General features: G+C 47.9%; 2 protein-coding genes and 1 pseudogene across 5 annotated transcripts; 2 read left to right on the plus strand and 1 right to left on the minus strand.

Annotated features, from left to right (window-relative positions):
* The first annotated feature begins 15,567 nt into the window (after positions 1-15,567).
* Positions 15,568-18,308, plus strand: LOC120674161 (50S ribosomal protein L17-like). Its single transcript, XM_039955296.1, has 6 exons — positions 15,568-15,759; positions 15,843-15,897; positions 16,005-16,055; positions 16,746-16,837; positions 17,095-17,172; positions 17,962-18,308. Exons 1-6 carry the CDS (start codon positions 15,704-15,706, stop codon positions 18,113-18,115), a joined length of 486 nt encoding a protein of 161 aa, XP_039811230.1. The 5' UTR covers positions 15,568-15,703; the 3' UTR covers positions 18,116-18,308.
* A 117-nt stretch (positions 18,309-18,425) lies between these two features.
* Positions 18,426-20,754, plus strand: LOC120674160 (pentatricopeptide repeat-containing protein At5g42450, mitochondrial-like). 4 transcript variants are annotated; one of them, XR_005674999.1, is made up of 2 exons: positions 18,426-20,097; positions 20,167-20,754. XR_005674999.1 is itself a non-coding variant. In XM_039955293.1 (2 exons), exon 1 carries the CDS (start codon positions 18,673-18,675, stop codon positions 20,041-20,043), a length of 1,371 nt encoding a protein of 456 aa, XP_039811227.1. In that variant the 5' UTR covers positions 18,426-18,672; the 3' UTR covers positions 20,044-20,091; positions 20,167-20,754. The 4 variants fall into 4 exon arrangements, 2 of the variants coding, with proteins under 2 accessions (XP_039811227.1, XP_039811228.1); XR_005675000.1 differs by having other exon boundaries at positions 20,175-20,754; XM_039955293.1 differs by having other exon boundaries at positions 18,426-20,091.
* A 70-nt stretch (positions 20,755-20,824) lies between these two features.
* On the minus strand, positions 20,825-21,460 carry LOC120674162 (annotated as a pseudogene).
* Positions 21,461-22,089: the final 629 nt, after the last annotated feature.

A 22,089-nucleotide genomic window follows, 5' to 3' on the forward strand; every position in this document is an offset into this window, starting at 1 on the left:
GATTGGTAGGAAAGAACTCTTTGTTGCTTTCTCCTTGGTTCCTCTCTCTGTTTGGTTATTGATGAGGTCAACTGGACGCCGGAACGCTGCGTTTTTGTATGGCAGGAGTGGACTGTCCTACTGGTTAAGTATATTAAGCTTCTAGGAGTACTACTAGTTAGCAGGAGCTTAATTGCTGTCGGTGTTGTGTTGACTGGCTAATGAGGACTGCCGGCTCGCGAGACTCCAGTCGTCTAGAGGACGGTGAAAACGGCAGCTGGTTTGGCGCTGCCGAAGCAGTTGTTTTATGCTCACCCCCTTTGACTCACGAGGCTCAAGCCAAACACACGCCTGGGGCCTGGCGAATCGACGCTGACCAGACGAAATGCCACCACTGTCCTGGTCCAAGTCCAAGGCCTCTCCGGTGTGGCGGTGTCCAGTCTCCACGACTCCACCACACTGAAAAATAGGCTAGTACTACATCCTCAAGAGCCGAGACACACGACTCCTTCCTTCCAAGTTTCCAATGGCTCTAAGGTTTCTTCATGTCTGTGTGGTGCCGCGTGGCGTGCGCGTGCCTGCGCCATTACAAAAAAAAAACTGTGCTGTGCATCCTGTGAGCCGTTCGAGCACGGGTATGCCGCGCCGGTGTTGGTAAACATTTGGGAGCATTTGCGTGCAGGGGAAGGCTGCAATCCCTGTCCCCGCCCACTTGGGCCGGGCCGCCTCCGTGTTCAACTTCCAACCCGCTGCGAGCGAGCCCTGCGCTGCGTACGTGTATGGGGGCAGACGGGACAAGTATGCTAATCCGAGCCACGTGACAGGGACCACGCTAAGACGACCGGATAATCAAATCCATCTAGGGGTTGGGCCCCACCCAGTGCGCCGTGGACCCGCTGGTCAGTGGCTCCCGGGGCAGGCGCCTGTGATCGCGCCAGGAATTAACCGCCAGGCGGGAGCCGGCGAGTATTATTTACCGGTTCGAGGGCAGGCGAGGGGTGCAGTGCAGGGGGGAGAGCCCCGGTGAGGACAAGCGGGAGGCTCCACCGGGCACCGGCTACGGGGTGAGGCGGGCACGGCGATGGCGGGTGCGGAAAGCGAGAGCGCACGACGGGCGGGCGGCGACACCGGGGGAGGGGAAGGGAGGACGAAAAGTCTATTTCGAACCCGGCACTCGCGGTAGTCGTTATCGTGGCCATGAATCATGTATCGAGATCCGTGCTATCTTGTCTCATATGAATGTATTGCTATGTATTTCATTTTTTGTTGCTACCGTATTTCTGCACTTGTTGCAGTCTGACTGCTATGATTTGACAGAAAGTTGGAAGGTGATGGACCTTTTTTTCGCGAACGTGCCTGAGCACGTATTTCATTAAGAAGGAAGCAATACGACCATTACAAACCTTAATAGACAGAGGCTATTAAGGCGGACACAAAGTACCACTAAGAAAGTGGCGGACGACCAAGCAAGAACAACAGAGGAGGAGACAGACCCGAACTCTAGACACCTAGCCAAAACCACATAACTGAACCTGCTAAAGGAAACTACACCACCCAAGATGTGAAGGTCGACGACGCAAACAAGGTGGCAAAGCATCCACCTGACTAACCGACAACGGCGGCAAAGCATCCGCCAGAAAAGAAATTCAACCAACGACGACGGCGGCAAAGCATCCGCCAGAGCAGCACAGCGGCAAAGTATCCGCTTACGGAGAGCGGCGGCAAAGCATCCGCCAACCGACGACCAGCACAAACTTGGCGATGTAGAGGAAACTAAGCGAAGGCAGGTGCAGACATGGATCCTCTTCGAAAAGCGCAGGCGACCACCATCGACAAGAGCTTCCAAGACAACGCCTCCAGGGAGGGAGCGACGCAGAAAAGCGCCGCCGTCGTCCGACCACCATGGTCTCGGTTTTCACCTGGAAAGCTCGCTGAAGAGGAGAGTATAGGGTTAAAGAGTGACGCCTTCAACAAGGTAAGTGACGCCCTCGGACGTCGCCGTCACTAGCCCGCAAGCGGACCAAGGCTTTCGCCTTCACCCCAAACCCAACCTAAAGTCGATGGCAGCAAGAGACCACCGCCCCCGGCCGTCGGCCACCGGCCGGCCACTAGCCCTGACGAGAGCACCCGCACAGGGCGAACAATGGCGCAGCCAGGGGAGTGGCGCAGCCAGGGGCACGGCCAGGAGCACCCACCGGCAGCGGCATGGCCAGGGGCCCCCGACCACCCGAGGCAGCAGCGAGGCGGCCCGGCTAGGGAGCCCCCAGCCTCCCAAGGCGGCGGCGACGACGAGGCCAAGGGTCCCCGGCCACCCGAGGAGGCGGCGGCGCGGCCAAGACCCCAAAGGCGGCGGCGCGCAGCGAGTCCACCGGAATCGACGGCGGCCCCCGAGCCGGCGGCGGCGGAGCGCCCGGGACCGGCCAAGGGAGGCCCGGATCCGGCGAGGAAGGGGCCGGATCCGGCCCCAGCGGTGGCGGCGGCGCCCACCCAAGCCGGCGGCGGCGGCGGCCCCCCTCCCCCAAGCCGGCGAAGGAGGCACGCCCGGATCCGGCCATGGGGGACCCGGATCCGGCGAGGAGGAGGCCGGATCCGGCCCCGGTGACCGGCGACGGCGAGGAACGGCGAGGTTGAAGTGCGGGAGGAGGAAGGAGGCGGGGAAGAGAGGAGAAGAGGTGGGGGCGACGCGGGCGGAGTCAACTTTGGCTCGGCCACGGGCCGCCGCTGCCGCCCGGACAGCTGCCGGCGGCAGCGGCGGCCGCCGGAGGCGGCCGGGACGGACCGGCGGGTGGCGGCGTGGGGTGCCCCCCGAGTCGCCACAGAGAGCGACGCGGGGGGGGGGGAGAAGTGAAGGTGATGGACCTTGGAAAGTGAGTGGAAATTTTAATCTTCAATTTTTTTGCCGCTGCTGCAGAGTACTCATTGCACCTAAGGCCGTGTTTGGTTAAAATGCATGTTTTTACTGTAGCATCTTTGACCAAAATTTTAGAGTAGCAAACGAAGTCTAATTACAAAACCACCTCCACAACCCCTCGTGTAAATCGCGAGACGAATCTAATGAGGCCTTTGACCGCGCGATTAGAGGATGGTTACTGTAGCATCACTATAACAAATCATCAATTAATTACCGTCATTAGATTTGTCTCGAAAAGTTACACCCATCCCTGAAAAGGTTTTGCAAATAGACTTCATTTAGTACTCCATGCATATGAGATTCTCTTCTTGAAAAACGTGCCGAAAAATTTTGTACCGTAACCAAACACGGCCTAAGAGAGAGAAGAGAAGAGAGAGAAAGCAACTTTGAAATTTGAATGCATGGAGCGTTTGGCTATTTTTACTAGCCAGTGGGTGGGCTCATCTATCCGTATTAAGACAGGTGGCAGTAAGAAAGTGGCTTACCTATCCGCTCCTATCTTATTATCTTTACTGTAGTTGCACATGCAGTTACCTTGACTATAAAAACTTGATTACAAGCCTATAAAAACTCACTGTAGTGTTATATATTTACACTATTTTTTCGTGTCCTATTTGCATCATTTTTCTGACTTCATGTGTGTGCTGGTATCAAATACAATAATACCACTTGTACAAGTGCTCATTTTGTACACGTACTAGTATCAATAAATTTAATAAATTTACTATCTGTCGAGCGCGTCCCCTAGAGCATGCATAGTCTATTTATGTGCAATGTATATGCTACACATTAATCAATTTACCTGGTATGTATCATCTGGTAGAGAGCAAATAAAAACGATAACTTATCCCTCTGTACCATGTGACCAGGCTATTTATGTAACATATTGTTTTATTATTATTTCTTTTTAACTGCAGCTCCGGCTAGCGATAACACGGTGCCGTCAGTGATAACATATTTGTTGGCAGTGGGATAAGCATGTACCGATATCAATATGCTGGTACCCTACCATAAATGATTAATTGTAGTGTCATAGTTACACTATTTTTTCTGAATTCATGTATATGCTGGTACACTTAATCATTGAGCATATCATGATGGAGATGCTGGTACCATAAGTACTTATTTTGTAACTGTCATGTGTGTATATATGTATATATATATATATTAATAAATTTACTATCCATTGAGCATATCATGATGGAGATGCTACACTTAATCAATTTACCCAGTACCCAAGCCTAAACATTTTGATTTATATCCAACAATGTACTGGTACATATATTTCGACAACATGTACCTAATTTAGCACAGAAAAATTATAGTCCATGCATGATACACCAAAATACATGATCGATCTGCATCAACATGGAAATAGAGAAGCACAGGGGATGGTACCTACAGAGTATGCCCCTTCTGTGGATCTCTGTTCTTCACCAGAGAACAGCACAGGCAGCATAGGCAACATGTACAGGGCGCGCACGCGCAGCACAAGCACAGGTGCCGGCACGGAGCAGCAGCACGCACGCGTCGCAGCCGCCGCAGGACCTCAAAGGCGGCGCCGGGTCCGCGGGACCTCCTTTGAGCCGCGTCTTCCCCCCACCTGAAGTGCCGCAGCAGGGCGGCGGTGAAGCCCGGCGGGACGGACAGCACCTCGGCGACCTCCGCGCGTGTCCTCGCCCTACCGGTCGTGGACATCGTCCTCGATGAGAACGACGTACCTCTTCTCGTCGCGCTGGATCGCCGAGGCGCCGACCTCTGCTTCCTCGTCCCGCGCGCGAACCGGAGAGTACCGGTCCTTGTCCGCGCCGTCGGCCGCCGCGTCGACGAGGTCCTGGACGACGGCCGTCGGGCAAGCCGGGTCCGGGCACCGCGACAGGCATCGTGGGAGGATGGGAGGAGGGCACAGCTCTCCGTGATGCCGGGGCACCCGCGCCGCACGCCGACCGCCGCGCCAGGGAGCCGGGCCACCCGCGCCGCCACAGCTTGAGTGCGGATCTCGCCCCGCCCCTGCTCCGCCGGCCACGGCAACCACCGGATCCAGTCCCGCCGCCACCGAATCCAGCCTCTCCGGCGCCGGATCCGCCACAGCAAACGCCGGATCTCGGCCCGCCGCCGCCAGATCCGGCCTCGTCGGCCCTGGATCTCGGCCACGCTGGTGCGGCCACCGAGAGCGTCGCCGCAGTGCCCGCCAGCTCCTCCAGCTCCACTGCGTGGAGCCCAGGCGCCTGCTGGAGCCGACGTGGCGAGGAGGCGCGCGTCGGCGGCGAGCTGTGATAGCGAGGCGGCGGAGGACGAGAGCAGCGTGGTATGGAGTTGGACGAGCCTCGGGCCTCGATGCGTCTGCAGCGCGCCGAGCGCGGCGGCGAGGGGCGTGAGCAGTGGCGCGCCGCGCGGGCACCAGTGGAGCGGCCGCGCGGAGGGTCGGCCCGTGGCATGTGGCCTGCGGCGGCGGAGCTTGCGATGGTCACGAACGAGGCGATGAGGTCGAACTGGATTCAAATGATTTTGAAATCTCAGAGCGCGACGCCCCATCCATATAACCGTGCGTGGACGGAGAGAACAGAGTCCGAGTACAGAACCCTCCCTTCCGATTGGTTCAGGTCCGATCGTATGCTCTACGTATTTGCATGTGTGTCTCCCACTCCTCTGCATGGCACTGACATATGCACAGATCTCCAGGCTAGATCACACGGTGCAGATATTGGGATATATGCATGGAGTACTAAATGAAGTCTATTTACAAATTTTTTTGTATGGATGGGCTGTAAATCGCGAGACGAATCTAATGAGCCTACTTAATCTATCATTTGCAACAGTGATGCTACAGTAACCATCCGCTAATTATGGATTAATCATAGATTAATTAGCAACATTAGATTCGTCTCGCGATTTACAACCCATCTATGCAAAAAGTTTTATAAATAGACTTCATTTAGTACTTCAAATTAGCAAGATTTCAACTTAAAATTTTTACTTTAAAAAACTAAACACGGCCTTAAGAGTGCAGAGATCGGCGAGGCCTGAGGTAAGGAGGGCAGCGGCCTTGCGCCGTGATGGAGCTCGACCTTTCGCCGGACGGAATCACGGAGCTCCTACCACGTCACGTTAGCTGTAATGCGTTACGCCGTGAGAGGAGGGAGGGCGGGCCCGGATCGGTTTTCTTCGACGCGATCCGGTACACAAACAAGTTGCTGAGAACATTAGAGCCCAAAGGCCGAAATGCACTTAAACTGGGTGAAGAAAGTAGAATGCAGGCCCATGAAGGCCCATATACCGGTCGTCAGGCCTATTCCACCCACTCCATGAGTCGAACTTGGCGAGCCCACAGCCCAGAAACCTAGCTAGAGAGAGAAAGGGGGGCTCACAAGTCACAGGTCCGCCCAGAATCAAGAAGGCCTGATTCCCTGATCCTCTAGAGTTTAGATCAGCGGATCGACATCCCTGTCCATCATGACTTTTTATACCAAGTGAGCTTTTTATAACCCTAAAAAAAAGTGAGCTTTTTATAGCAACTCTTGATCATGCAGGATTGCATGTTGATGTGGTCCCAGGTGCTGAAGTTTGCCCTAGATTTAGTGTTGTAGTTCCCTTCAGAACCCCTCCTCTTGCGTTTGAGTATATGCGCCGCGATTTTCGGGGTACAGATGTGAGTCTCTCAGTTTGGAGATCAGAAGAACAGGTTTGGAGTACAAGGCATCGTGCCCATTGTCCCGTGGGAGTTTAAGCCAACATATGTGGTCACTGTAGGTGGTTGTGTGTACTTCCGCATCAGCTCACGACTCATCCTAACCTACAGTGACAATGGAGCTCCAGACAAATGCAACATATAGTGTTGGAAGAATTCAAGACAACCTGAGTATTCTATACAAAGTAATAAGAAGATATTTTTATGGAGTACTCTAAAATCTTATAATATTCAGAAAATTCTAGAAGGGGGGACACATGTCACCACCCTATAATCCGCCTTGGCCTATAAACAGAGGACCTCCTCCTTGGCATGTCATATATCCAAGAATATGGTAGATGATAAGGGTGAGTTCTAGGATAGTCACAAAAATAGGATGTGTTGTGTGCTCTTGTGTAATACTATTGTGTCGTAATAAAAAATATTTTGTAAGTGTTAGTCTCCCAGTTTCTAATACTATTGTGTTGTAATAAAAAGTATTTTGTACGTGTTAATCTCCAAGTTTCTAAGTACTTAGTGTATAAGTTGTGATCTATCGTATACTGTTTCTACTACTCGGGATCACAAATGGTCTGGGATTCATCGTAGAAAGGCTCTACCTACCGGAAGCCAACTCTACCACCCAAAAGCAAGAAAATAGCTCGGCCGTCGAAAATACCTTATGCACTAAGTAGCTAGAAATTGAAAAATCTAACCGACTTTAGAGTGAGTTGATCCTCAGTACAGTGGGTATTAGACCGTGTAGATTCTCACCATAGTGGGTATTAGGGTCACCTCGGTTCCCAACACATAATAATACAATGTGCCGCTATAATAGCTCCCTTGGGGTATCTCTATGAGCGCCAAGAAGATGGTTGGGTGAATTTTACAAACATTTCACTACAAAGATTTGTAGAAGATCACATTTTCTGGCCCGCATTTGGAAGCATGACATGAAACCTGAGGAATAGGGTAGCTACCAACTAATACAGTTTTATTAGCCCTGCAATGTCGGCTGGGTACGCAAATGGGCATATTTTCATGAACAACGAAGCTGCACAGATCCGGGTGGATCTATAGCATTCCAATGTAAATTTTTTTTGCCATAAAGCTCCAGGAAGGACAATGTTTCATGAATGCAGCTATTCGACCCTTCCTCAAGTTTATGCTAGACCAACCGGAAAAAGCACAGAAGAGCAGCTTCGGCAGCCGCAACAGCAACTCCCAGAAGAAGCACAATAGCCAAGTAGTCGTAGCAGCAACTCCTGGATCCTGGGCAGCAGCAGCTCTAGCAACCAGAGGCTTGCGAGCTGTTCGGATGCGCTGTTTCGCCTGGTCTGGAGGCCGGGCTAGTTGCTGGCGCAGCTGGCGGACCTCCCCAAGTCCCACCGGCTAGCCGCTCAAGCTGCAGCCAGCGCTGGCTGGAGCCAGCCAGCCGAACACGCTCTTAATTGCCTACTCACCAATGTTGGCATGAAGCTTGCTGTCGCTAAACTGTTGAATTTTGATGCTGTTTATGTTGTCAGTTTGTCTGATATTACATTACTTTGTGTGAAATGGCCACAGTAGATAGATTTGGTGAGCATTACTCACATACACATTGTAGTGAAATGTTGCAGATTCACATGTGTGTTTTTGTTGCTTCCTGAGTTTGGTATGGGCGAAGTTAATAGTGATGATTGCATGGTGTTTGTCGTGTCAAGTTGCTTGAGTTTTTTTTTGACAAAATCAAAGCAAAAGCAATCTTTCAACTACCAAATTTATCTAATTTTGTTCTGAAACGTCGTGGCAGTGCCTGACATTCCAAGAAGAGGAAAGTGCGTTATCGGTCTCTAAACTTGTTCGACTGTGTCATTCCGGTCCCTAAACTCGTAAACCATCTGTTTAGATTCTCAAATTTGTCCAGCCGTGTCATCCCAGTCCCTAAATTTGGTTTTGAGTATCATCTAAGTCCAAACCGGACGATCTAAAACCTCTATATCAAAAAATATTTTATAAATTTTTCATTTGAACTCGAATGAAGACAAACTTTATATCAAAATTGTATCTCTCGACGCGATCTACACCTTTGCAGTTGAAAATATTTTGAATTAAAATTGTTTAGAGTCCTGAAATTTAATTTTAACTTTTAAATTTCAAAATCTATAAACTTATAACAATATTTTGAGACCCTACACAGTTTTAATTCAAAAATATTTCAACTACAAAATTATAAATTACGCCGAGGGCTACCATTTCGATATAAAGTTTATCTTCATTCAAGTTCATATGAAAAGGTTATGAATTACTTTTTGATATATAGATTTTAGATCGTCTTGTTTGACCTATATGAGACTCAAAATCAAATTTAGGGACCAGAATGACATGATTGAACAAATTTGTGGACATAAACATTTGATTTTCTAGTTTAGAGACCGGGATGACATAGTGGAATAAGTTTATGAACCGATATGACACAGATGGACAAGTTTGAGGACCTGAACGATCGATTTGTGAGTTTAGGGACCGGGATGACACATCGACACAAGTTTAGGGACCCGTGGTGGACTTTACTCTCCCAAGAATGCTATCTTTGTGCGCAATAAAGGCAGGGTGTGGTCTTTGATGTTTGAATGAAGCTGCATGTACTTGTAACTGAATGATTCAGTTGGAAAAGATAAAAGGAAAAACCTATAGTTCAAAAACCAAAAGGAATCACCGATGTGCCGGTACCACTACTACAGAACAGGCCTTTGATCCCTCCATTGGTCCCGGCTGTCGTTGGACCCGGGACAAATGGAGGCTTTTGTCCCGGGTCCAACGGCTAGCCAGACAGGTGGGGAGTGCAGGGGCCTTTTGTCCCGGTTGGAGCCACCAACCGGGATAAAAGGCTCCAACTCGGACAAAAGGTCCAACTCTTAAAAGAACCCTTTGTTTCCGGTTGGTGGTACCACCCCGGACCAAAGAGTTCTCTACAGGTTAGTAAAAAAGAAGTCATCTCATATAGAGTCACATGTGTTGCATAGTTGAGATGGTAAGAAATTTGTGTGTAAGACAAGAGGTCTTGGGTTCAACTCCCACTTGGCACAAAAAAATTTCGTGTGACCGGAACTCTTAACTCTTTTGTCCGGGACAAAAGGGGGTTGGCAACCGGGACAAATAAAGGCATTTGTAGTAGTGTACACAGCTACTGTATTGGTATACGCATACGCCGGCCAAATCTGCATGCATACCATATCATTTGCAATTTACTAGATCAATGTGTAAGAAAAATTGGAGCACGAGGGACGTAAACTGCTGGCCTCACCCATCAATTCCTATGCAATCGGCAATCCATCAATATCTACTTCTTTTACTGTTTGACTGGCTTGTTAGCCAACCAGTCAACAATACTTATTTTTTACACCAAACTAAATTAGCATCAATTATCAGCCAGCAGTACTCGTTTCTCACAATAGATGTGCACCAGCCGCCGGTCCTAACCAGCCGAACAGCTTCTGGGTGCCGGTGTCGCGGTCTCGCGGAGCTGGTGTGCATGCACGCGTTGAAGAAACTAATCGAGATGCAGGTCCTGTGGGGATTTAAGAGTGCAGAGACCGGCGAGGCAGTGTAGCCGTGCGCCGTGATGTAGCTCGACGTTTCGCCGGAATCACGGAGCTCCTGCCACTGTCACGATAGATGTAATGCACGATACACCTTTTTCACGTACCGCGTTGGTCCAGCGCACGCCGTGAATGAAGGGGGATATGGCTATTGGTGCGCAAGTTTCAGAGAACATAATAGCCCAAAGGCCGAAATGCACTAAAACTGGGTGAAGAAAGTAGCATGCAGGCTCATGAAGGCCCGTAAACCGGTCGTCAGGCCTATTCCATTCCATTCCACGTGGTTTTTTCTTTTTTATATTTAAAAAAATTAAAATTTCAAAAATATATGTCCGTTTTGGAAAATTTCAAAAATATACCCCGGTCGCCCTATGGGGGGGCGACAGGGCTCAAATGTAATTTTTTTCTTCTTCACATTTGCAGCAAAATCCCTCGAGAAAAAAAAGGAGGTCTGTCGCCCCCCCAGGGGCGACCGACCAGCGGCCCCAGCCTACAGGCGCCAGGGGGGCTGGTCGCCCCTCCCGAGGGCGACAGGGGGGGCTGTCGCCCCCCCCCCCCCCCCCGCGGGCGATCGGGTCAGCCCTCCCTATATAAGGCCTCCCCCCTCATTCCCTCCTCATTTGACCTAAAAAATCCAGAAAAAAGAGAGGGGTGAGGAGAAGGGAAGCGGCGAAGCTCTGCCGAATTCCGTACTTGTGATCTACCGGTAACTTCCGTATAAATTTGTTGATATTGAATAACAATTTAATTTAATTAGGAGATTAGTTGAATTAGATTTGGTGCTTTAGAACACTGGTTTAGTATTACAATTTGAGTACTATTACAGATTTTTTCAAATAAAATAATTACACATTAGAATAGAATTATGACAGTACCTTATTGATATTGCAGTATAAGATAATAGAATTATGACAGTACCTATATTTTCAAGCATCGATTTGGTATACGATATGTGCATTGCTTAAATCATTGTTTGTTATTTGGCGCACCACACTATAGCGCCAATGTCTTCGTCAGGATCAACCTACATTTCGTGGAGCAAGTGTAAAGCCACCGTACCCGAAGGAATTGATGTGCCAATGTGCTTCTGCGGTTCGTTATGCAAGTTCATGCAATCTGAGGTTTTAGGAGATGACTACGGCATGAGGTTCTTTATGTGTGAGAACTACGAATATGATCTACCTAAGCGATACAACAAAGACCGGGCCAAGGTAGCAGGAGAACATACGCTATTTTTCTCTGTGACCTAACATTGAGTTATGATTCTAACTTGTGTTGGACAAAGTCTCCTCCGCCTCTTTGTGATTTTATGCAGTGGTTCGACACCGTGCAGTCGCAGCAGGCAAAGGACATTGTGGAACAAAAAGCAAGGTGGGCTGCAGAACGTTGGCGCCGAATGAAGCACGAGGAACAGCAAGAGGAGAAGCGCAAGAAAGAGAAAGAAGAGATTCGCAAGAGGATGGAGGAGGTGGATTGTAAGGCCGCGGCCAAACGTGAAGCTGACAGGGAGAGAAAGCGAGAGAGGGCACGCCGTGCGAAGAAAGCCGGGGCCGAAACAATTAGGAAGGGCAAATATCCTAGGTGCACTCAGTAGAGTAGTACCATGTAATCCCGGCATTTTACAATCCATAAGGCATGGTAGGTTTAGATGCAACAAGAAATTATCTTGTCGCGTGCACATGCCACTGCAATTAATTGTTTATGTTTTAAGTTGAGAGCTTAACTCTGTGTGTTGTAGCCTTTACCATTAATTTGCAGTTGTAGCCGGGAGTCTATGAAATCTTTGAACTTGTCCTTAATATTTGCAGTTGTATAACGATAAAAATTAAGAACTAAGAAATACATCGGGGTCTGCTGCTAAAAAGCACACATTTTCATGTCACTAGAATACTAAAAAGCATCCGGAGACCTCACCCGCCGACGATGATGATGACTACACGCTCGAATAGCTCAAAATAGGAATCATAGTATATCTAGCTGCGATTACGAGATCACAGGTTGCCACTGCTCAGCACGGCGATCACGGGTTTCCCAAATGTCGCATTTTTTGCCCAGACATATGTGACAAAAGACGACAACCCAATAGCAGTGCTCTTCCACCATTTCAAATAGATGTGACAAGACGGCAGTCTCTCTGGCGAGGACGACGGACCTGTCATTCTACAGCGAAGGTCTGTGGCGTGTAGTGGGGAAGGCGGCATCTAGACGCGATCGACCGAGCGGCAGCAATGCAGTGCTGTGAGTCTGCATGCACAGAGATGCATCGAGTAGTCATTTCGAGCATCGAATCTAGCCTTTTCAGTGTTAGGTCAGCTAGCCTCTTCACTGTGTTGTCATGTAGGTTTTCTAGATGCATTTACACTCCACACTCCGGGTATCAGACCTTTGTGCGCCTATAAATACTCACAAGTTTGTGAACTCCCAGCACAACTCAAACACCAAACCTCATTGTATACCCAATATCTGGAGGTGGGTCTAGCGGGAAGAATTACTATGGTTTTGGGAAAGGAAAAGGGGGAAGAAAGGGAGACCCCATAATATGGGAGGTGCCTCTTGGACCTGATTCCTTTCCGGAACCAGTGTTTGAGTTTCCGCCACAGCACAAGAGTGAATTTACCAATGAAACTCCTCTTCGACAATACGATAACCGTAGAGAACCGTGGCCAAAATGCAGACATGGTGCAGACTGCTTAGTGCAGATGTGCACCGACGGGATGGATGGCGGTCGGCGTTTCTTTAAATGTCCACACGCATGGGTAATACTCGGTTGTTTAATTTTTTTATCTTCAATGAGACACGTTACATGAAATTTGTTTTGCAGTCTTCCGATGCTCCAGAAAACTGTGGTTTTACTAGGTGGGTAGATCCTGCACCAATTGATTCTGTTCAGGAGTTCATCGAGTACCTCCAGATAAAGATCTTTGATCTGGAATGCAAGGTGAACCATTATGAGGAAGTGAGCGAGGGTAACAAAGACGACGAAGTTGATGATACCAGCAATGCATCCGGTTCACATGATAAACCATACACTATTCCTTACTGCAACTGCCCTTGTCACAAGAAGAAGGGCCATGCGCCTCCGGCACCACCACCTGCACCACCTGCAATGGGTGGATACTGCGGAGAAGGCTCAACGCAGTTTGCTACGTGGGGGTATGGCTACTAGGACTACCCTAGTGCTAGTGACATGCTGCATCGTTGTGTTTGTTCTGTTTTTTTTAAATTACCTAAGGCATGTTAGGTTAGTCCGGAATCTGTTTACCGTAGTTTGTAACGGGTTCTGACATGCCACTGCATGTGTGATGCGTTTTTCATTATCGTTGTATTATGATATAAAATTTGGTGGTTCACATTACGTAATGCATTTCTTAGTTCTTATTTCTTATCGTTATATTTATTACATGTCTGCTTTTTAGTATTCTAGTGATATGAAAAGCTCCGACGCCATAGGGGTGGTTAGATATATCTGATGTTTGTATCTCTGATATTTATTTGTAATGAGATAGTTGTGGACCGCTTATTTATACACTTCAACGTTCGTCACTGATCACTCTCGTATTTTCCAATACATACAATAGATGGTATGTTTATACTTCGATGCTCCATTACGACTAAGTACGATTCAAACTCGACATTATGTACATGTCCAGTGAATGCAATTTAGGTACGAGACATACATACAAGCATAATACAACATTAACAATACTAAATGCGAATACATCTTAAACCGATAAACATCATATGTTATAGATCATGGCATGAAATCATTTAGGTCGTCATCCCAGTTGACAGATGGTGGTGCTGCAGGTGGTGTAGTATGGCTCGACGAACCTTTTGGCTTTCCCTTTCTCTCTTTTCTGGATCTACGTTCATGTACAGGGGGAGGAACATCATGTGTTGGAGGCCATGGTTTGGGGGCATGAAGTCATCCATGTCGTCATCCCAGTTAACACAAGTTTGTGCTGCAGGTGGTGCAACATGACTTAACGAACCTCTTGCCTTTCCCTTTGTCTTCTTTCTGATTCTAGGTTCATGTACAGGGGGAGGAACATCATGTGTTGGAGGCCATGGTTTGGGGGGCATGAAGTCATCCATGTCATCATTCCAGTTAACACAAGTTTGTGCTGCAGGTGGTGCAACATGTTTTGACGAATCTCTTGCCTTTCCCTTTGTCTCCTTTCTGATTCTAGGTTCATGTACAGGGGGAGGAACATCATGTGTTGGAGGCCATGGTTTGGGGGGCATGAAGTCATCCATGTCGTCATCCCAGTTAACACAAGTTGGTGGTTGAGGTGCTGAAGCATGACTCGACGAACCTCCGGGCATCTGTTCTTGCGCAGGCCAAGTACTATCACCCGAAGATCTTATCCGCCTCCTTCGTCTAGTTTGCGGCATAAATCCACCGAAGATACATACCAATTTACAGAAATTTGGTATCATTTTGTTAATCAACTCCGTGTCCTCGGGGTAATCCTAGCATATAATTAAAAAACAATGTTACTGTTTCATAAATATGGATTCGAAATGACGGACGTGATTAGAACTGAATGAGAGTTACCTTAATGTGCATCTCATACACCTCTGGCCGCATCCATATCTTACAAGAACTTTGTAAGAATCCAATGATATTATGATGATTTGCTAGTTCACATACTCTCATGTATATCTTCCGACGTTCTAGCAGGTGTCCCTTTACATCTTGCGTCGTAATACCTCGAAATAATGTGAAATCTTTAAACTCTACTACTTTGGACAACACCATCTCTATCGTACCATCCGCTAATAGATCCAACTTCTTACTGATAACAAGATGGGTCATGATATCAAGTATTATACTAAATTTTTCTTCGGTCCATGAAAATCCTCCACAATTTGAGGCAGCCATTGCCTTATGCTGCAATATCAATAAGGTACTGTCATAATTCTATTCTAATGTATAATTATTTTAGTTGAAAAAGTTTGTAATAGTACTCAAATTGTAATACTAAACCAGTGTTCTAAAGCACCAAATCTAATTCAGCTAATCCACTAATTAAATTAAATTGTTATATAATATCAATGGATTCATACGGAAGTTACCTGTAGATCAGGAGTACGCAATTCGGCAGAGCTTCGCCGCTTTTCTTCTCCTCACCCCTCTCTTTTGTTCTGAATTTTTAGGCTCAAATGACAAAGGGAATGGCGGCGAATGGCGGCAAGGGCTTAAATAGAGGGGAAGGCTCCTGTCGCCCGTTGGGGGGCGACATGCCCTTTTTTTTCTCGAGGAACTTTGTTGCAAATGTGAAGAAGAAAAAAATTACATTTGAGCCCTGTCGCCCCCATAGAGCGACCGGGGTATATTTTTGAAATTTTCCAAAAAAAACATATATTTTTGAAATTTTATTTTTTTTAAATATAAAAAAGAAAAAACCGCCCATTCCACTCACTCCACGAGTCGAACTAGGCGAGCCCACAGCCCAGAAACCTAGCTAGAGAGAGGAAGGGGGGCTCACAGGTCCGCCCTGAGCCCGCTCGCAAACCCCTCACAACCCTCGCCGCCGCCGGCCGCTCCGCCCCGCCGTCGCCATGGGTAACTTCCGCAAGCTCAACCGCCCCGCCGCCCACCGCGTCTCCATGCTCAGGTCTCCCTTTCTCCCACCTCGACGCCCTTATCTATGGCTCCGCGCCGCCTTGCCGCTGACCTCTGGATGCGTCTCGTCGGCAGGACGATGGTGTCGCAGCTGGTGAAGCACGAGCGCATCGAGACCACCGTCGCCAAGGTACTTAATTCCTCACCTTGGCGTTCCTTTGAGCGGGCGGGATTTGTGTTCCGGGAGATGTGTGATTGTTGAATTGAATTCCCTTCCTTCGCCGTGGTTGGTTTCAGGCGAAGGAGGTGCGGCGGAAGGCGGATCAGATGGTGCAGCTCGGGAAGGAGGTAAACGATACACTATTCCTCTGGTGCTTATTGAATCCTATCCTGAAATATCGTGCCATTTCGTGGTATCGAAGAATGTATGCGAAGGAGTGCGTGTAAAACAACCTAACAATCATTTCGATGGTGTGGACGTTGGTTGGCAATGATTGTAAGCATGGAATCACCTAGTGTCGCTATTTCTGAACTTAACCATTTATCTGTGTAGAAGTAGAATTCATATTCAGAGATGTCTTCTTGGGACAGATAGGTATGCATTGTAGCCAAAATTGGAGGTGGGCAGCATTAGCTGCCGATTAGCACTTTAGAAATAGTATTACCTGTCTCACATTATGCTTTTATCAAATTTCACTATTTCAGCCAGATGCAGTATTTGTCATAGAACTGATAGATGACAGTTATGTTATCAGACCAATTTGTTTGATTGCAGGCATAGAAGTTACTCCAGTATCTTTTGTTTGTGAATGGCTGATTGCTATTTTATTATGGGATCCAAGAACCCTACCATTCAGTCGTACCTTACCTTTTTCCTAATATGCTGTTATTTCATAAAACAGAAATTTTGCTTTGCCTTCATCTTGAGGCTTATCTGCAACCCTCTTTATCTGACCTGGGTTTCGCGTTTATTTTGTTAAATCTGTTTTGAAGTTAACAATACAGAAACTCATGACATATATTGGCACAAACATGTAGGGCACTTTGGATGCGGCAAGACGTGCTGCTGCCTTTGTTCGAGGTGATGATGTTGTTCATAAGATATTCACAGAGCTGGCCTACCGCTACAGGTAATCCATCTTTCCTACCCATAGATCTGCTCAATTTAGTGTGATCTGGCATTTCTACACTTGATTTGTTACTTCCTGTGTTCCAAAATAGGTCTTGTGTTGTTGCGTAAAGTATGCAACAAGGCATAAAATAGGTCCTGTGTTCCAAAATAGGTCTTGTGTTGTTGCGTAAAGTATGCAACAAGGCATAAAATAGAATGTATCACAGCAGTAAGCTGAGTGGATTGGAACTAATTATATTTCCATTTTATCTTCAGAGATCGAGCTGGCGGATACACAAGACTCTTACGCACCAAGATACGTGTTGGTGATGCTGCAGAAATGGCATACATCGAGTAATATACTTTCTCTATATTTCTGCCAGAAAAATGATTTGGCCTGCCCAAACTTGCTTGGTACTAAAATGTTTTGTTGTTGATATTTATATGAGAAAAATAGTTTCTATAATAGCGTTTCCACATGGTGCTGCTCCTGCTTATTGAAAGTGAAATGTTAATTTTTTTTGACTTGCTTTACTGATCATTGCTGCTAGTTGGTTAACCAATTAGGTTGTACAGCTTTATTACTGTCTAAATTCATTAACATGTTTTAGAAATCTGGCCACGTTTAACATCACACAGAAGTTATTGAATCCTCAAATTACTTTTAGAAACGAATATGTTCCGATCTAATTATGTGGCTTTTCTTGACATTGTACATCAAAGACCAAGTGGGCAATGTTGTCGTTTATTTCTTGCTTTTTCTGTAGGGCACTGTTAAAATTTTCTTTGCTCCTGCAGCGTAGAGTGCGATATAGTAACATTGTAAAAAAAAAGGGCGTACCCAGTGCCGTAGGCTTCCCGCACTGTGCGGGGTCTGGGGAAGGGTTGTTTTTAAGCCCCAAGCCTTACCCACACAAATATGCAGAGGCTGGGGCTCGAACCCGGGACCTTCCGGTTACAGACGGTAGGCTCTACCGCTGCACCAGGCCCGCTCTTCGATATAGTAACATTGTCTGACAACAAATTTGTTATAAGCAAAGCTATACCGTGATGAATAGTTTGATTTGAATTTACTTGCAGCTTGTCATATACTAGTTTTTTAAAGCATTGTAGAGATGTGGTATTTATCAGTTACATATGCAGGTTCGTGGACAGGGAGAACGAGCTTCGAGAGGCCAAACCTGCAACCCCACAGCCGCCCCAACGAGCTCCTCTTGATCCATGGGCCAAGTCTCGGGCTAGCCAACAGTGGGCAGGACCTAAGCTCACCAAGAACTCTGCATCAGATGGCCTATGAGAACATTAGCAAGTGTATCCATGTTTTGAAAAAGGCTTCATTTATTTGCTTGATATGCGTATGGAATTTTTCTCTAGAGATAACTTGCAATAGAATAATTCGAGCGTGTATTGTTATACTGTATACTCATGAGATGAATGCTCTGAATCATTAACAGAAAATTGCAAGGCTGTCCATGCAAGATTTTGACCCAGCAGGTGTTTTTTTTTCCCTTTGCCTTGACAAACTCAGGCTTCATCTTCATGTGTGTCCTGTGTTTTTGCTGTGGGCACGCAAGTAGATGCAATGTTTTTCACATATCATAAAGCTAACTTAATGGATTCCAGATTGGATGCATAATTTCATACTCCCTCTGTTATCATTTACATATGGTATTTGGTTTGTCCCAAGTTAAGCACCTTAACTTGCCAAAATCCTCAGCTGGCCCCGCCTAAAACCCAAACACCATCTGTTCGCGTCGGCACGGAGGGCTCAAAAAGGTCAGAATCCCGAAGCCGAACTCAACGGTAGGCGCTACCCGCGGCGCACTAGTTGACGTGCGCAACGTGCTCGACGGAATGCCGCACCGGGACGTCGTCTCGGCCACTGCCGCCATCGGCGCCCTCACCCGCCGCGGCCGGCACCGCGACGCCCTCGCCATGTTCTCCCGGGTGCTCGCCGACGGCATCGCGCCCAACGAGTTCACCTTCGGCACTGTCCTCCGCTCGGCCACCGCGCTGCGCGCCCCGCGCGTCGGCGCGCAGCTACACGCCTGCGCCACCAAGCTCGGCCTCTGCTCCAACGTCTTCGTCGGCAGCGCCCTCCTGGACCACTACGCCAAGATGGGCGCCATGAGGGAGGCCCAGGGCGCGCTGGAGGATACCCGTGAGCCGAACGTGGTCTCCTACACCGCCCTCATTGCCGGCTTGCTGAAGAACGGAATGTTCAATGAAGCAGACCAATTGTTCCGGCGCATGCGAGAGAGGAACCTGATCTCTTGGAACGCGATGATCGGTGGGTGTAGCCAAGCCGGGCTCAGCGAGGAAGCTGTTAATCTGTTCCTGGAAATGTGTCGAGCAGGTGTGACGCCGAACGAAAGCACCTTCCCCTGCGTGCTCACTTCTGTTGCCAATGCAGGGGCACTAGGCGTTGGTAGAAGTGTCCACGCATCGGCCATCAAGTTCTTGGGCAACCTTGACGTCTATGTGGGGAATTCTCTTGTGAGCTTCTATGCAAGGTGCGGTAGCTTGGAGGACAGTGTCCTGGCGTTCAAAAGGATGAAGCAAAAGAACGTGGTCTCATGGAATGCACTGATCTGCGGGTATGCACAGAATGGAAGGGGAGAGGAGGCCTTAAATACTTACAAGGCGATGAGAGCAACAGGCCTGAAGCCGAATAATGTCACTCTTCTCGGCTTGCTGTTTGGATGCAACCATGCCGGTCTGGTTGACGAGGGGTATGCGCTGTTCAAGGCTGCTGAGAGGGAACAACCCGGCATACTGAAGCCTGAGCATTATGCTTGTGTGGTTGATCTTCTATCTCGGGCAAAGCGGTTCGACGATGCCAAGAGGTTTCTTGAGGATCTTCCCTTTCAGCCGGGCATCGGGTTCTGGAAGGCACTGATAGGGGGTTGTCAGATTCACTGGAACAAGGAGCTAGCTGAGAGCGTTGCAAGGCGCATTCATGAATTGGATCCAAAGGACACATCTTCCTACATTCTTCTGTCAAATGTTTATTCTGCAGCAGGAAGCTGGCAAAGTGTTTCTATGATCAGGAGAGAGATCAAGGAGAAGGGGCTGAAGAGGATTACCGGCTGCAGTTGGATTGAAGTCCAGGACAAGGTCCATGTCTTCTTCAATGGAGACTGTAGACATCCTCAGGGTGAAGAAATTTACGCTATGCTTGAAGCATGCCTGTACACCAGGGAAGATGATCAACATGAACAATAAACTGTGTGGTCATGACAAATCATCCAAAAAAGAATCAAAGCAGTGTTGGTAAAGGTGCTTGCTTGTCAGTCTTCTATGCTTATATGTTGTTCCTTCAGGGTGACAGCAGAACATTTGTTTCAGGCTTTCAGGTATCAGATGAACATGTGTTGCAGTAGCAGCAAGAAATGCTCTTCAGGAAAGCTGTGATCCCTCCCTCATAATGCCAGTAGGAAAGGAAAACTGGCAAGTTTGTCCATGATCAGCGTGGAGATCAAGAAGGGGTGAAGAGGATTACCGGCTGAAGTTGGATACTTGGATTGAGACCCTAGACAAAGCCCATGTCTCAAAAAGATGTTTGCTTGTCTTCCGCTTCTATCCTTTTGAGGACCACAGGAGACTGCAGTGATGCACCCTGAAGAGCGAGCTGTGCCTTGCTGGTAGCAAGAAACGTCCCTACTATCGCACTAGCAAAGGAATATTGTGAAGTTCTTGGACGGAAGTCAGAAGATGATCAGCTGGATCATGCTCAGGTCAGAGGATGGAGCCACAAATCAGCAAAGAATTCTTATATTCTTCGATGAATGTTGATGAACCTTGAGACTTGGCGATTTGCAATGTTTGTAGATTAAAATTTGCAGTGGTAATAGATTAAATGAGTCCATTTACGAATTGTATTTTGATTGACAACAGCATAATTCGCCTAAATGTTATTTACCTTGACCATCGCAACAAACATTATACAAGCGAAAGTGGCCTGGGAAACTCTGCGCGAACAAATGTGAAAAATCGGCGCCACAAATTCAAACCGCAAACTAGATAATTGCATTGTATTCTGAACTTGCACAATGTCCATTGATTCATCATTCAGCAAACGTAAACAATTCTACATTGTTCCACAGGCAACCTAACACTGGGCTAAACATGAGGAAAAGAAACAGGACCGCAACACCGTGCGGCAATCTAAGAGGAGGTGAACTTGGTGACGGCCTTGGTGCCCTCAGAGACGGCGTGCTTGGCGAGCTCGCCGGGGAGGACGAGGCGCACCGAGGTCTGGATCTCCCGGGAGGTGATGGTGGGCTTCTTGTTGTAGCGCGCTAGGTGGGCGGCCTCCTGCGCGAGCTTCTCGAAGATGTCGTTGATGAACGAGTTCATGATGGACATGGCCTTGGAGGAGATACCAATGTCCGGGTGCACCTACTTGAGGACCTTGAAGATATAGATCTTGTAGGTCTCGACGCTCTTCTTGGCCTTCTTCTCGCCGCCCTCCTTGCCGGAGCCCGGCATGCGCTTCTCAGCCTTCGGCTTCTTCTCGGCCTTCTCCTCTGCCGGCTTCCTCTCGGCGGGCTTCTTCTCGGCTTTGGGCGCCATCACGGGAACGGGCGGATGGAGTAGGCGGCAGAGCTTGGGAAACGGCGGATTGGGAATAATTTGGAGGTGGGGGCAGGGTTCTTTTTACCGACCGGACACCCCAAACCGCCGGCCACCGGTTCCGGTTTACCGGACCGGTTTGACCGGTTACCAGTAGAAACCGGTCAAATTCAAATTTGAATTCAAAAAACTCAGTTCAACCGGTTCGTACCGGTATACCGGCTGGTTTGACCGGTTTACCGGCCGGTTTGAATTTGAGGTGGGGGGGGGTTTACTTACTTCGAACCGAGTTTTGTGCTTTGCTATGTCTTGGATTTGGCAGGCTGGCTGACTTTTAAATTGGTGTGAACCCACCATTCTGCGTTGTAATACGTTTTGATTGCCTTTTTGCATAAGGCTGGGGCTCGCTTCCTGTTACTCTAAAATAAATTCAAATGATTGAAAAAAGAAGAAGAATCTAGAGGTCAATTGTACTCGTAGCTACATGTCGCACAAAAAATGGAAAGAAAAAACTACATGTTGCAATACATTTCATTGAGGAAGTGCGAGGGCGGCAATCTTGACAAACGAATGATACTTTTTAAAGAAGCACACTATTTGTTTCAAAATGTAGGATGATAGTAAAAAAATTAACTGACTCAATTTATAGAAAAGTGCAAAAACTCTAATAGTCATGTTGATTAGTGTTATGGTTTT

The sequence above is a fragment of the Panicum virgatum genome, chromosome 5N (assembly GCF_016808335.1).
Source record: "Panicum virgatum strain AP13 chromosome 5N, P.virgatum_v5, whole genome shotgun sequence".
In the NCBI taxonomy this organism is placed as follows: domain Eukaryota; kingdom Viridiplantae; phylum Streptophyta; class Magnoliopsida; order Poales; family Poaceae; genus Panicum; species Panicum virgatum.